At 32.5% G+C, this 14,150-nt stretch overlaps 1 protein-coding gene across 1 annotated transcript in view; it reads right to left on the reverse strand.

Moving 5' to 3' along the window:
* Window positions 1-219: 219 nt before the first annotated feature.
* LOC145688051 (inactive phospholipase C-like protein 2) overlaps window positions 220-14,150 on the reverse strand; it is a 662,718-nt gene continuing 648,787 nt past the window's right edge. The window contains exon 20 of the mRNA XM_081761756.1: window positions 220-566. Coding sequence (XP_081617882.1) covers window positions 542-566 — 25 coding nt within the window. The 3' untranslated portion in view covers window positions 220-541. The remainder of the gene's footprint in view (window positions 567-14,150) is intronic.

A 14,150-nucleotide genomic window follows, 5' to 3' on the forward strand; every position in this document is an offset into this window, starting at 1 on the left:
TGTATTTTGATCTTATTTTTGCTATTTCAAATTATCAACTGCAATCTTTTAGATAATTGCTTCTGTATTTTCTGATTATTGAACCTCAAGTCATTCGTAGTAATCTATACTATAAAAAAAATCAGTTGCTGTTCATCTTGTCAAGTTGAATTATATTACTCGCACTCTTAGTAAATACATGTTAGGCAGTGCTTGAAATAAAACAAAATACGATTGATAAGTAAAATACTTTATACTATTTTTACAATACAAAAAGAAATATGTACAATACAAAAATGAATCTAATACTATGATCACAATAGCTGCAAAGCTATGATTCACGACAGTGGTGCTGGGTTCAAATATTTACAGAAGATAACATTCTGTTCTATTCGTTCCTAACATTTTATTTACAGGTACCAGTCACTCTAAGGTACAAGGAACTTCTACACACAACTGTTAATAAGCATTACTGCTACTGAGGAAGTCCGTTGTACTCTTTGGAGGGATATAGAATGAAGCAGTTTTCTCGTTTTTCTTAGTAGAAGGGATCTGATCTTTACTATCTTCTGCTTCCCTTGAAGGATCTGTAAAGAAATATTAACATTAACAACTAATTACAAATCTATATCAGTTTAATTATTTAGATACTTATGTAACGCAGATTCTGTTTTCTCGGTTAAAATCACATAGTCAATTTGAACGTCATAGACAAATATACCAATATTAAAGAAATATGATATTATAATTCGATTTGATTTGATTTTGAGTTTAGCGTCTCTTTCAGCAGCGAGGCTATATGAGACGTAGACCTACAGCTTTACGTGGAATCCGAACAACGAGTTCCTGCTGGGAATCGAACCAGGGCCTCCCACGACGAAGACACGTACGTTAACTGCTTAGCCACGAGAGAGCTCTATGATATGTATAAGAACACTAAGTTGAAAACTTTACCTTTTGTTGGTAATTCAGCAAAAATGCGTATTTTGTCTCAGTCACATGAATAGCAACAGCTTACATACTGGTAATCAACAACATACGTTTATGTAATTATGCACTTCTCATATGCTTATATCTCATTGAATTACATGATATAAACTACATTACGAATCTTCAAAGAAATAATCGAGTTTTGCGCTGAAAAAATCGATTGGTTGAGTGTAATTGCCAATTACCGAAAAATACTTACTGTCCGACAAGTATCAATACCACCAAATATTTATTTTATAATAGCAATTTCCAACTATCATTGCAAACTCAACCGAAAGACTATCACAATCTAAAGCATGCTTATATTATATAAGCTATTTTTTTTTCAGTATATTTCGAAAAGAGGCCAACATAGAAAAGAAAAAAAATCGTGGAAAGCAAACTATTGTACATACAAAGACTATATTTGTATCAGTTGTTTCATCTCCGAATAATCTAACCAAATCTTCTGGTTACGTATTTATTTTAAAAATATTGAATTGACTTTAAAAATTAAGGTTAAAAAAGATAAATAAATATGTAGTCAATGGGAGATGTTACAATAAAAGCATACATGGATAATAAAAATTGCTTCTCATTAATACGAAGGTGTTGTTTTGTAATATTTTGTATTATTATTGTTACGTTATTATTATTATGATTAACTTATTTATTTATTTATATTTTATTGTTTCTCTGTGACTCTATATTTTAATATTTTAATCTTTGCGGTCAAATACACATTTCGCTAAGAAATGACATATTTATTGAAGTTATTAGATTAGTAGTTGTTAGACAGGTATAGAAAACCTATTAATATTTTAAGAAGAGGCCTTTCAACCCTGGGAATCGCCACTTTCAATATACTTTATATATGCTGTGGAGACTACTTTCTTAGTACGAAATATTTAATGTAACATGTTTTGGTTGTCGAGATAAATCCACGTAATAGCGTAAACGTACTTTGAAATGAAATGAAATGAAATTTTTAAGTTTCACGTCCCATGATTATGCTGGCTAGGCTAAACGAAACGGTGATAAGAATGGTGGAATGAAAAAAAAAAAGTGGGAGGAACGGGATAACCCCGCGAATACCATGCACACGATGTTTGTCTACCACAAAATAAACGTAGTCAAAAGTGGAATGGTCCATAGCATAATAAATAAAATCAGATTCGCATGCTGCTGATATTAATATTGGTCATTCCCAAGATTACCAGTCCTTCTATAAGACAGGATTACTGATATATTGCAAATTCAGACTTGAGTTGTGTTATCACCATATTTTTACTGCCAGTAAGGTTTGAACTTGATATTTTAAAGTAAGCTAAGACTACACTTAAGTGAACAGTTCTGAATATTAAGGGTGGTACTAATATTTATATATCCAAATTAATAAATATCAAAATATTGCAATAAAATATGGAAAATGGTACACATTACAATGTCATAAAATTGCTTATACTACATATTAACAACGATTCAGTGATACTTGTTTCTACTGTGTATAATCTTAATATACCAATTAAAAAAATGGGAAAAGCTAAATAGTTAACAATATTCACAATAATCTACATTTAATAGTAGCAACACAAAATGTGCTTTGTCTATATTGGTGATTGAGATTAATTCTACTTGTAAGGGACTAAAAATCGTATTTTGACACTATAACTCAGGATTTGGTACTAAATACGAAGGTTGCATACACTGTGGTCTAATTCCTAGTAAAAGCAGTGCAGGAACATTGCTTTTATTATAAAGTTACATGGTTTATACAGTCACTGTTAACTGTTGATTACGATGCACTAAATAAATATTTATCAGGTTCATAAGTTGCAACACGTAAATACTTTAATTACATGATGTAGATATAAAGAAAAACAGAAGTTATTTTCATTGATCGTTTTTTCTGTTGTTTATTTATTTATCGACAGATAAAGTCTGACATGTAATGTAGTATCTAAAGTACGATAAACTAAAGAAAGAGGTTTAAGTTTCTCGTAATAAAGTTTACTTAACTGACGAGTGCCCTGAAACAAACCAGTTTTACAACATTTTGGTTAATAGAATATATATTACGAGCTAATCTTCTTAAAAAAATGGAAAATAGAAAATCCCTAATATGAAATTTTATAATTTTTCGAAACACTTGAATGCATAACAGTATACTACATAAATTTCAAACAAGTGCTTTTTTTTCAACAAACTCTAAAATTAATCACTGAATAAAATTGAGGTTTCAAAGCACGAAGCCATGTGAGTATATGTCAGAACTCCGTGTGCTGATACCGAAAGTAATTTATAAATGAATATAGACTGATGTGAATTTTATTTGGAACACATGTTAAAGAATTCACTTATCATTAATTGATGAATTAACAAATTCTTTCATTCTAGCAATGGTTTGCCTTGACAAAATTGTAAACTTGAATTAAATATGTAGTTTAGCATAGTTTAACATTCTAGAGTTATGATCTTGAGATTAAAGAAGACGGATTATGTGTGTAAGTGAATGATGACACATGAATTACTGAAAATAAAATATGACCAAACATAGTCTTCATCAGATACAGATATCACATGTTAATGTGTCTGGTAAAGGCAATGATATATTGTCGAAACTAACATAGGTTCCTAATAATAAGAATCTGCTTTGATAAAATCTTTTTTTATTTGAGATATACGTAGTGCCAAAGCTAAACTGAGCAGCACTCAGAATGTCTGAAATACAGATAGTGATGGGAAACAGGACTCCGAAGAAACCAGTGTTAATCACAACCTCACGCATCAGGTCCTTGAGTCATTTACCACTGAGTAACTGTGTCCTAGCTAGTGCTTAATGACAATTTACACTTCATCTTACATCGGATGCTAATTCTAGGATTAATCCATATTAATTAGCAGATAAGTTGGCACGTTGTCTTATAATGCAATGTGTAGTGAGGAGTCATGTCCAAGAATGGCAGAACAAGGTTATGTGAGAAGAGACCTACAATTAACGTGAAAGTCGAAACGCTACTCAGGTATTTTATTGTACTTCCTGAAAAAATTTAATTAACGAACACACTCGACGAAAGCCAAGGTGCTAACTGTTAGATTAGAGGATTATTTCCCTCACAAAATCATTTTTCATCTTAAAGAGGATAGATTTAGAGCAAATAAAATGCCATGCGATAATGTGCAAGAAAAAGAGGCCTTAAATTTCAAAGATCATAAAAATGCGTTAACTAGTACATTAGGCATAGCATTGTAAAATATTAACAATGTATTGCTGTGGCAATTTTATGTTCAGGTCAAGGAAGATGTAATCTAAACAGATGTTCAAAAAGGCTATTTACATAGAAAAAAATATCATGGAAAGACAATTCAGGTGTTGTGAATTCTATATCTGAATTTAAGATAATTTATATCCTATCTCCATAATACTATAGTATGAAGACGGTCTCTCATATTTCTCAATCAAGCTCCAAATTCGTCCTTGTCAACAACGCGAGCAATTCTTCAGAATATTTCTTTATATGCATCGATCAAATTCTTATTTTATGGTAGGTTGATATCCAAATATGTATGTTGTTATTATTAAATACATGAATTATTTGTATATATGTTCAGGGTATTATTTGCTTATATTTATAAGCAATACATTTGTTTTCTTTATCTTTTCAAATTATGACGTATTACTCTATTAATATTCTAAAAAAAAAAACGATTATGAAACGTTACGTTTTTTCTCTAATCTAAGAAGCAACTAATTTTAGTAGACATATATAAGAAAGAAAGGGATACTTAACACTGTAGCTACACAAAATACAAAAAAAGGATGACGAATTACAAAGGTTGTATAAGAATTTAGTGCAACTACTTTGCATATCATTCGAAGGTAGTGAGAAACCAATGCCGTAATTTTAAAGGAGACATGCTAAAACTGGTAACTAAAAGCACCCACCATCACAGCAGTAACAAACTAAATAGAACATATTTTGTCCTTTGTTGTCAACATCTTGGATCTTCTTCCAAATAGTTCTACACTTTCTCACTGTCTGGTTCATCAAGTCTTGATTCCTTTGCTTTTAAAGACGCCAAGTTTACCAGTCAATTACATGAAGTATTTTTATAAGGATTAATACCAACTTGTCTCTTCTCGCTTGAAGCTAACATGCAAGAAGTATTTAAAAAATATCTAATGCTACTGATAGTCATCATTAAGATACATTTAAATAACAAAAATGGCACCATAATATTCCCAATACATCAGCTTCCCATGAAGTTAAATTAACTAGTGTCCATAACTCCGTCTCAGCTGTTCCATATAATATAATAGCTACACGTGCAAGTAACATGCACACTCCGTATCTTTTATTGTAAAAATAAACTCACCAAATTCTCGAGGAAACCAAGAAAGATTCTAAATAATCTAAGAAACGTTTTCCATCTCATGTAACAAGTCACATTTTATACTTACAATATTAATGTTACAAAAAAGCAATTACAGTCAGATCAGAATTATGCCAAATACTTACTACACTCTTATTTTTTTTAATATTAATCAGTACTTGTCCCAAATGGGTTAGATATATACCACCAATTTTGTATATTTATAAGAATATTACTATATAACAGAAAAACAGGTACTTCTCAAAATAGGTGCAAATTTTATATTAGCCTTACTCTGTAGTGCATCTTAAAAACTGCAAAATGTGCAGTATTCAACGTCTTTTAATATATTAATGTATTAAACAATATCAAAGATTGTTAACACTATGGAGCTCAGACAGCAGCCACAACATAATTTCCAGGAAAGATGCTTGAATTGCATGTCAAATAATATGATTATACGAGGTACGATTGGAAAATTTTAAGACTGGGCTTGTAATTTAAAAATGGCAGCACTTACAGGCTATTGTGATGGATCTCCTTCAAAGTAGTCCCCTGCTGAATGAACACACCGATTCCAAAGGTGTTTCCGCTTCTGGAAGCATTCCTGAAAATTCTTTTCCGTGATGATGTGAAGCACTCTCTTCGTATTTGCTTGAATGTCCTCAATTAAGAATATTGGGCCTTTGTTTCTGAGTCATACCCATCAACCCATGATTCATCGCCTGTTACTGCCCTATTCAAGAAATCTGAGTCCATTTCGGCTCGATTAAACACTTCTTGGGACACTTCAAATCTGTGTTGTTTCTGCTCGTGTGACAACACTTTTGGAATGAATTTCTCGGACACTCGACGCACGTTCAAATCATCAGTTGAAATTGACTGAGTCGCATAGAAACTTAAATTCAGACCTTCAGTCACCTCCCTAATTGTAAGTCTACGGTTCGAGCGCACTAAATTGCCAACTTTCGCGAAGTTTTCGTTAGTTTCACACAAAAGCGTCGTTCCAATTTTTCATCCATTTTGCGCACTTAAAAGTCCACCAAGACACACACACACACACACGCCCGCACTCAACTGGTTGCTACGCCGTACTGAATAAAAATATCTCGGTACATGTTTCAACATGCGTCAAGGACACACCAATCCACCGTTTCCATGCTAACGGGCAATTATATCTACTCTTCCTGAGCAGTGTTGCCAACTGTCTTAAAACTTTTCAATCACATCTCGTACATATCAATACAAAAGAGCACTTAGCAAAGATGCTAATCGTGCAAAATTAAAACAAAAGGAAGAAATGTCTAAAGTTACCAGGACGAATCCCTCATATCACTCATGCATCCAAACCCATGCATGCTTATTGCTAGAGGCATAAGAATCCGTACAGATTAAGGATTATCGAGTAACTCATGTTTACCGTTTAAACAATCACTTTCAACTCTGGTTAAACATGGACCGCTTTGTATTGTGTACTGTTGTTTCCTGAACAGTTCTTTAGGGCAAAATTCTCAGAATAGATTGATCTAAAAATGATCCAGACTAAATCAAAACTTTATTTAAAAATATAGGATAATTATAAAGGTTTTTGGATTTTAACATATTCATAATATTCCCTAAAGTATTCCCTTAAAAAAAATAATTAATGCATTTACCATGCTATTAAGAAGAAAACATACAAAAACCAGGCATCTCAATGCAGCCATTATTTGAGTTGGTAGTGCAAATTTTGAAACAATAAATTGGAGTTCACTATTGTTAGTAACTGTAAAATATATTTTGGTAAAGTGAAATAAAAATACTTACAGTTTCTATTTTCTTTTATACATTACTATGTCTTGTCCATATTTCTTCTTATAGAATTGCTAGAAGCGCTGGAACTTTGCATATTTATATTCTTATATAAATTTTAACAAGCAATCCATTTATTCAAATCTAAGGAATACACGCTTAGTTTCAAAATGATATTTAAAGTGATTATATAATTAACTTCAGAGTGTAAAGTTCACACTTTAAAAAAAAATCGTAACTTGGATTTCTTTCCAACCGGAAACTGCTTTTCGGCAATTGTGTGGTGTCCTATATTATGTAATAATAATACAAGTGCATATTACTGATATGTACACAAAATATTATCTCTGATTTACTGATGTTGTCCTTTCTCCTCCTAAAGTAATGAAAAAATAATTTCTGTTTGGGTACAAACTACATTTGGCTAATAAAGTAAAACTATTTTAAATAACAAAATAAAAAAAAATAAAAAAGAAAAGAATGGAAATGGTAATAAAACCTGTGAATACGAGTGATACAAGAACATGGCAAAATTATTAAAATACCTAGAAAATCTACCTTATAACTAGATAATTAAATTCTAGAATAGTTACCGTGTATACTCGAATCTACGACACCCTTGAATCTATGACGCACCCCTAGTTCTAAACTTCAAAAGTTGTGCCAATTTCTTGTATTCAATTTTAAGACGCATCCTAGATATTCAATGAAGCAACTCAGAATTAGGCAGTACAAATTGAATCATACGGGTTTATTTATTCAAACTGAAAATTTAAATGCCAAGATTTAAAAGAAAACAAAGGTGCTATATTACAAGTATGATGCCACAGACATGGCCACACAGGCATGCTGTGTGAGTTCCGCGAAATGAGCGATGGCACACACTTTAGCGAACCCCATTGCTGGAGCGGTTTTATATACGATTCCAAGACGCACCCCTTATTTTATACCTGAAATATTTGCAGGAAAAGTGCGTCTTAGATTCGAGTATATACGGTACTTAATTTACACTTGATAGGATTCATAACTGAAACATTTCGTATAGTCTCCGGAAAAGAAGATCTCTCATTCTCCTACAGGTCTCTCTCTTGCTAATAATTTCGGACAAATAGGTGAATCTGAACACAGTTTTATTGTGATCACTCATTAAGACGAAGTATTGATGTGAGTAAATGTAAGAAAGTAGTATTTACTTTCGCTGGCGACTACACGACTTATTATCTACTTGAATTCCATCTGGAAAATATAGTACACTTGAAGCTATATGGCTTACTCATATTCTGTATAATCTACCTCAACAAAAGAAAATAATACAGTATGCTTTACACCAGGAAAAATATCCTATTCTCTTTTCTCGAAATTGAACATTAACAGGATACACAATACAAGATTTAGACGCTTCCTATAAAAAGATTTGTTGATAGGAAGTTGTTGGGCATGGTCGTTCACACTATTTTTTTTTTCTGATTTTTACCAGACGCCTGAGAATTTATCAGCCCTTTTAATTTAAAAGAGTGTTTTGTCCTTACCAATATTGTAATTTCACATGTTAATAATAATACGAACAACAGCAATGTTCGATTATGCCACTGGTAAGATATTACAAAGTTACATTTACTAATAACTGTGTGCACACTTGAAATAAATACCATAACTTAGTGTTACAAAGTATTTGAGAAGTTAAGACTGAGAACTTGATGAAAGTTGCTTACTGAGAAAGGTATTATCACGTTAAGGTAAGTAAATGCTATAATTGAGAAGTACACAGTATGTCGGAAAAGTAACGGAACTTTTTTCTTTACAGATAACCACTACTCCATCCATTGAAGCAACATATCATCGGAAAGCTGGATATCTGCTCAACAAAACGAGACCACAATCATGAGAATTGATTAACGGAATGTCAAGTTATAGCAAGCAAAGTGAGTGTATCTGGTGTCACCTCGTCACAAAAACACGATGGAACAAACAACCAATATTAAATTTTCTTTCAAGCTAGGTAAAGCATTTACACAAACATCGAAAATGATGAAGCAAGTGTATGGTGATGAGTGCTTATCTTCTACACGTGTGTTCGAGTAGTGTACACGATTCCGGGACGGTCGTGAGTCCTTGGAAGACGACCCAAAGCCAGGCTGACCGAAAAAAAAATCGCTATGAGTTGGTTGAACAAGTGCTTGAAATTATCGCCACGATGCAAATTCAACTGTGAGATGCATTGTGGAGGAATTAAATACGATGATGGATATGATTCACGAAATTTAGACAAAGGATGTAAAGAAACGGAAAGTCTGTGCTTGATTTGTTCCGCAAACCTTAACTGGCGACCAAAAAACTTGCTCGCGTTGAACGTTGCAGAGACCTGATTAAAACAGCCAGACGGAACAAAACAATCCTGAAACCAATCGTAACTGGTGATGAGACTTGGTGCTTCAAGTACGATCCGCAAACAAAACGCCAAAGTGCTACATGGAAGTTCTCAGGTTCTTTCAAACGTCACGTGAGAAGACAACGTTGATTTGTTTTTACGGTCCCGAAGGTATTACACTTCGGGAATTCATTCCACAGGGTTGAACTGTTAACGGTGAATACTACCTGGATGCTTTGGAGCGTTTGCGGAAGCGAATCATTCGCGTAAGGCTCAAGTATCTAGCGCCTGGCAGTTAGTCATTATTGCAGGACAACGCACCATGTCACAGAACCGTCGCAGTTCATGACTTTTTGGCTAAAAACAAATCTGTGTGCTTCCACATCCTCCGTATTTATTTATTTATTTAACGGCAGAGTTAAGGCTATATTTGCCTTTTCTCACACTCAACCAACTAAAATGTATACAAGATATACGTACTACCATTGTCATCTAATCCATAAAGATTACAATTACTACATTAATGCATATGTACATACACACATATATACCCCTACACACGAATATGCTCCCTTGCATACCCCCTGCCCCCATATCCTCATACTATTTATCATAAAAACAAGAAAACTATACATACAGCATATACAGAACGATATATGTATTTTTAAAAGTATACTACCTTACATTCTCCCTTCCCCCATACCTTCCCACAAACCTAGTATTATAGATACATACCTCAAGTTTCTGTTTACATTTGGTTGCTACTGCTCATCTTTGTGAAGAAAGAAAGAAAGAAAAAAAAAAAAAAAAAAGAACATCATTCCCGAGATTGGTGTACATTGGCTAAGGCTATCAGATATCGCTTCAAATTTCTTTAGAATGTCGCAATTGAGGGTGAATTCCTTACATCTGGTGGAAGTCTGTTCCATTCTCTAATACCAAAGATTGTGAATGAATTAGCCATTTGATTCGTATTATGACGAGGTATCGACAACAGTGTTGATCTGCTAGAGCGAGTATCACGATTGTGGCTATCTCTAACATACTGCAGTTTATTGTAAAGATATATAGGCACACCAAATTTTAAAACTTTAAATAAAATTGTCATTGATTGGTATTCGCCTAATTTATCACTGTGTGACAATTTCCTATTCCCAAAATTAAAATTGGCCATAAAAGGAACATTTTATGACAATGTTACACACGTTCAGTCTGTCGTGAAGAGGGTCATTGAGGCGATTCCGAAAAGAGGCATTAAAAAAATTCTATGTTAGCATTGGTTGAACGTGCCCAACGGTGTACTGATGCGAAAAGGATGAATTCTGAATAAAAACAACTAGAATTGTTAATATACCTAATTCGTTTTGTTTAATTTAAAAAGTTCCGTTGTTTTTCCGTCATATTGAGTATGTCTATTTTAATACTAGATTTCTAACGCAAATTCTTGCACCAACGATACCTTTGTGTCTGAGTAAACTTCATCAAATAAGTGTGTTCGAGCCATCAAAGCATGCAGATATGTGTTTATTTGCTACTTGAAAGATATCTGCTGTTAATCTATAACATACCACAATGTTCATTAATACATAGTTGGTGTTAGAGGATACTCATTGTTTTAAATTTCAGACGAATGGAAGACATATAGCTATTATTGCTTTTCGTTCCTACTTGAATCTACGGAAACATTATTCAGTAACACGAAAGAAAATAATAATGAAATAAATATATCAGTTCAACGTCCCATGATTATGCCCTTTAGGCTAAGGGAAAAGATGATTAATGCAAGTGAATGATGATGGAAGAATTGGTTGAATGAAAAGTGGGAGGAAACAAGAAAACTCATGGACACGATGTTGTCCACCACAAATTTAGTTGGCCGGGGATCGAACCAGAGGCCCCAGTAGCATAAAAGAGGAGTCTTTTGAACTCTAAGTTTGTCAGCCGAAAAATAAACATTATGTAAATAATATATAAACAAAAAATAATAAAAACAACGTTTTCGAATACCTGATACTATTAACCTTTTTTTTTTTTTTTTTTTTTTCGAAAGGAAAAATATGCGACGAAACCTAATATTGTGAAGAGGCAAAAAGATGAGCTATAAGGCAAATTAAGTCAAGCCTTGCCAGGATTATGCATTTTCCGAGATTAAATATGTTTAGCGTGTAATTTTACGCATAAGGCATATTCTTCAAAACTCCTCATTCCCTTGAACTTGTTTATTTTTTGGATCATTTATTGGATTAATATATTTCAGCAAAAATTTCTTGTAGGCCTTATATCTGGAGAACTACATATAGTTTGGTTTCGTTTGGTTTGAGTTTAACGTCCCACGATTATGCCTAGGTATCTAAGGGAGACGGGACCTACTGATTATAGTGGAATCCGAACTATATTTTTCATTCAACTGTACCCTCACTGGGAATCGAACCCGGGACCCACGCATACCAAAGGCAAGCGAACTAGCCACTAGGCCAAGCGGGGATCCGAGAACTACATACAGTGTAGCCAAACGCAAACTATCACTTAACTCAGTATGATGTGCTTATTACGTACAAAATACGAAAACTCGATTTAAGGGCCGTTCAAAAATTTTGTGGCCCCTGATCCTAAAACTATTTATTGACCAAGATCGCAATCTTCTGATCCATTTTTAGTTTTCCTAATTTTCTTGTTTAAATGTGTAAGTAATTTTTTGTAGCATGGTGGATAGCACATATTTCCAGCAAATGCAATCCAGTTTCAATCTCCAATGAAGGCATAAAACCTCGAAAAGAATTCAATAGTTCTTAAAGTAACATTATAATAGTAGATACATTTTTCTCTATGTTGCAGAAAACACAATAAACAAGGTTCAAATGCTTGATAAATAAATAAATAAATAAATAAATGGCAACTGTGAAAAGAAAGATGTAATCTTTTCATGTATCTCAAGCTGTGACCAGAGTAACAGCGATAGAGTAAAATGATAGATAAAACAAGATAAAGAAAATCGATTTTATATTTGAATAATAACAGAAAGCTTCCACCAACACTGTGTTAATTACCGATATACGAGCTGTTTTACAGCAGCAATTTGGTATTATAAACATTGAGATTGAACTATGCTGAAAGAGAAATGTTGATTACAGTTACACAAGTGAAGTATGCATGCACTTGCGAAATTCCACAAGAAACCTCACCTACTGTCCCATTCTCACCTCTTTAAACTATTGACGAACTTGTTTCCAATGACGTTTCGAAAATTCGTTTTCAGTTACTTATATCTATATCAGATTTCTCAAGATTTTAAAAAAGTGATGAACGAATGGTAGCAACAATTAAATAAAAAAAATTAAATTAGATAAAAATAAAAAAGAAACTGAAGTATTAATCGAATGTGACATTAGCAAAATACCTGACCAATAATCGAGTAATATTTTGCGAAAATGTTTAGATCCACTCTAAAAGTTTATCTCATTTGCTAAACATTGGTATTTGAGATACAATAAGTATATGATCATTTTATTATTTCCATAGCTTCACACTTCTCTGTTCAATCTATCTGAATAGGGAGAAACACGAACGCCAAAAATCTTAAAGCGTCGGTATTTGAAAGTAAACATAATTTGTAACAGTGAAAACTGCTAATAACAAACTTCTAAACAACCGATCAAACATCGCGAAAGTTGGAACACTAATATTGCTGTCAACTTGAGTTTGTGTGTGTGCTTAGAAAAAAAAAAAAAAAAAAAAAAAAAAAAAGAATAATACTTTCATGAATATATATATTATAAACAGTGGTGTACGCAAGGAAGGTTCCAGAGCTTTAACCCCTTCATGAATATATATATTATAAACAGTGGTGTACGCAAGGAAGGTTCCAGAGCTTTAACCCCTTCCACTCTTGAGCAAGATTTTATGCAAATTTCTGAATTATATATATACACCTAAATTATATATATACACCTAAATTATATACAGTATATACACACCTAACTTGAGAGCCTGAACTTCATGAAATTCTGCGTAAGCTAGTGCTTGGAAATAAATAATACTAAAGGCACAGCAACAAACTACAATTATGTGTTTCTTCCGTATGTGAAGTATTTGTATTTTTCTTCACATGCAGTTCATACTTTTTTTTATTTTTATTTTATTTTTTTATATTTTTTATTTTTATCTCTAAACTCATACAGAAGAAGCAAAAGAAGTTTCTTGCACATAATTTATGTGTAAAATGACGAAAGTTTAAGACGATTTAATAGTAATCCTTGCATTTCATATGATTTGCTATTATGAAAAATGCAACGAGAAACAATTTAAAAAGGAAAATATTTAAATCACTAAATATTAAAGATCGTCTATGAGCACTTATGATGTATTTTTTTCTTTTGATATTAAAAAAAAATATAAACAAAAATTTAAAGTTCTAGAAAAGTTATTAAATAACTAAAAATTAGCAAACTGTGTGTATGATATTTGCGTACACCTCTATCTACTTGTAGAAAATAAAGTGACTTTGCCTATAGCAATATTTTATTTAACTATCCCACTTTCATCCGTGACATGAACTGTACTAAGAAATTTATGTAGACTATGCTAAGACTATAATAATGTTTTTATCTAGATTTACTTAAAAGCAACGTAAAATAATGTTGTATGTGACATTATTATAAAACTCGATGGA

This window comes from Thermobia domestica, chromosome 6, assembly GCF_964235325.1.
Source record: "Thermobia domestica chromosome 6, izTheDome1.hap1.1, whole genome shotgun sequence".
Lineage (NCBI taxonomy): Eukaryota > Metazoa > Arthropoda > Insecta > Zygentoma > Lepismatidae > Thermobia > Thermobia domestica.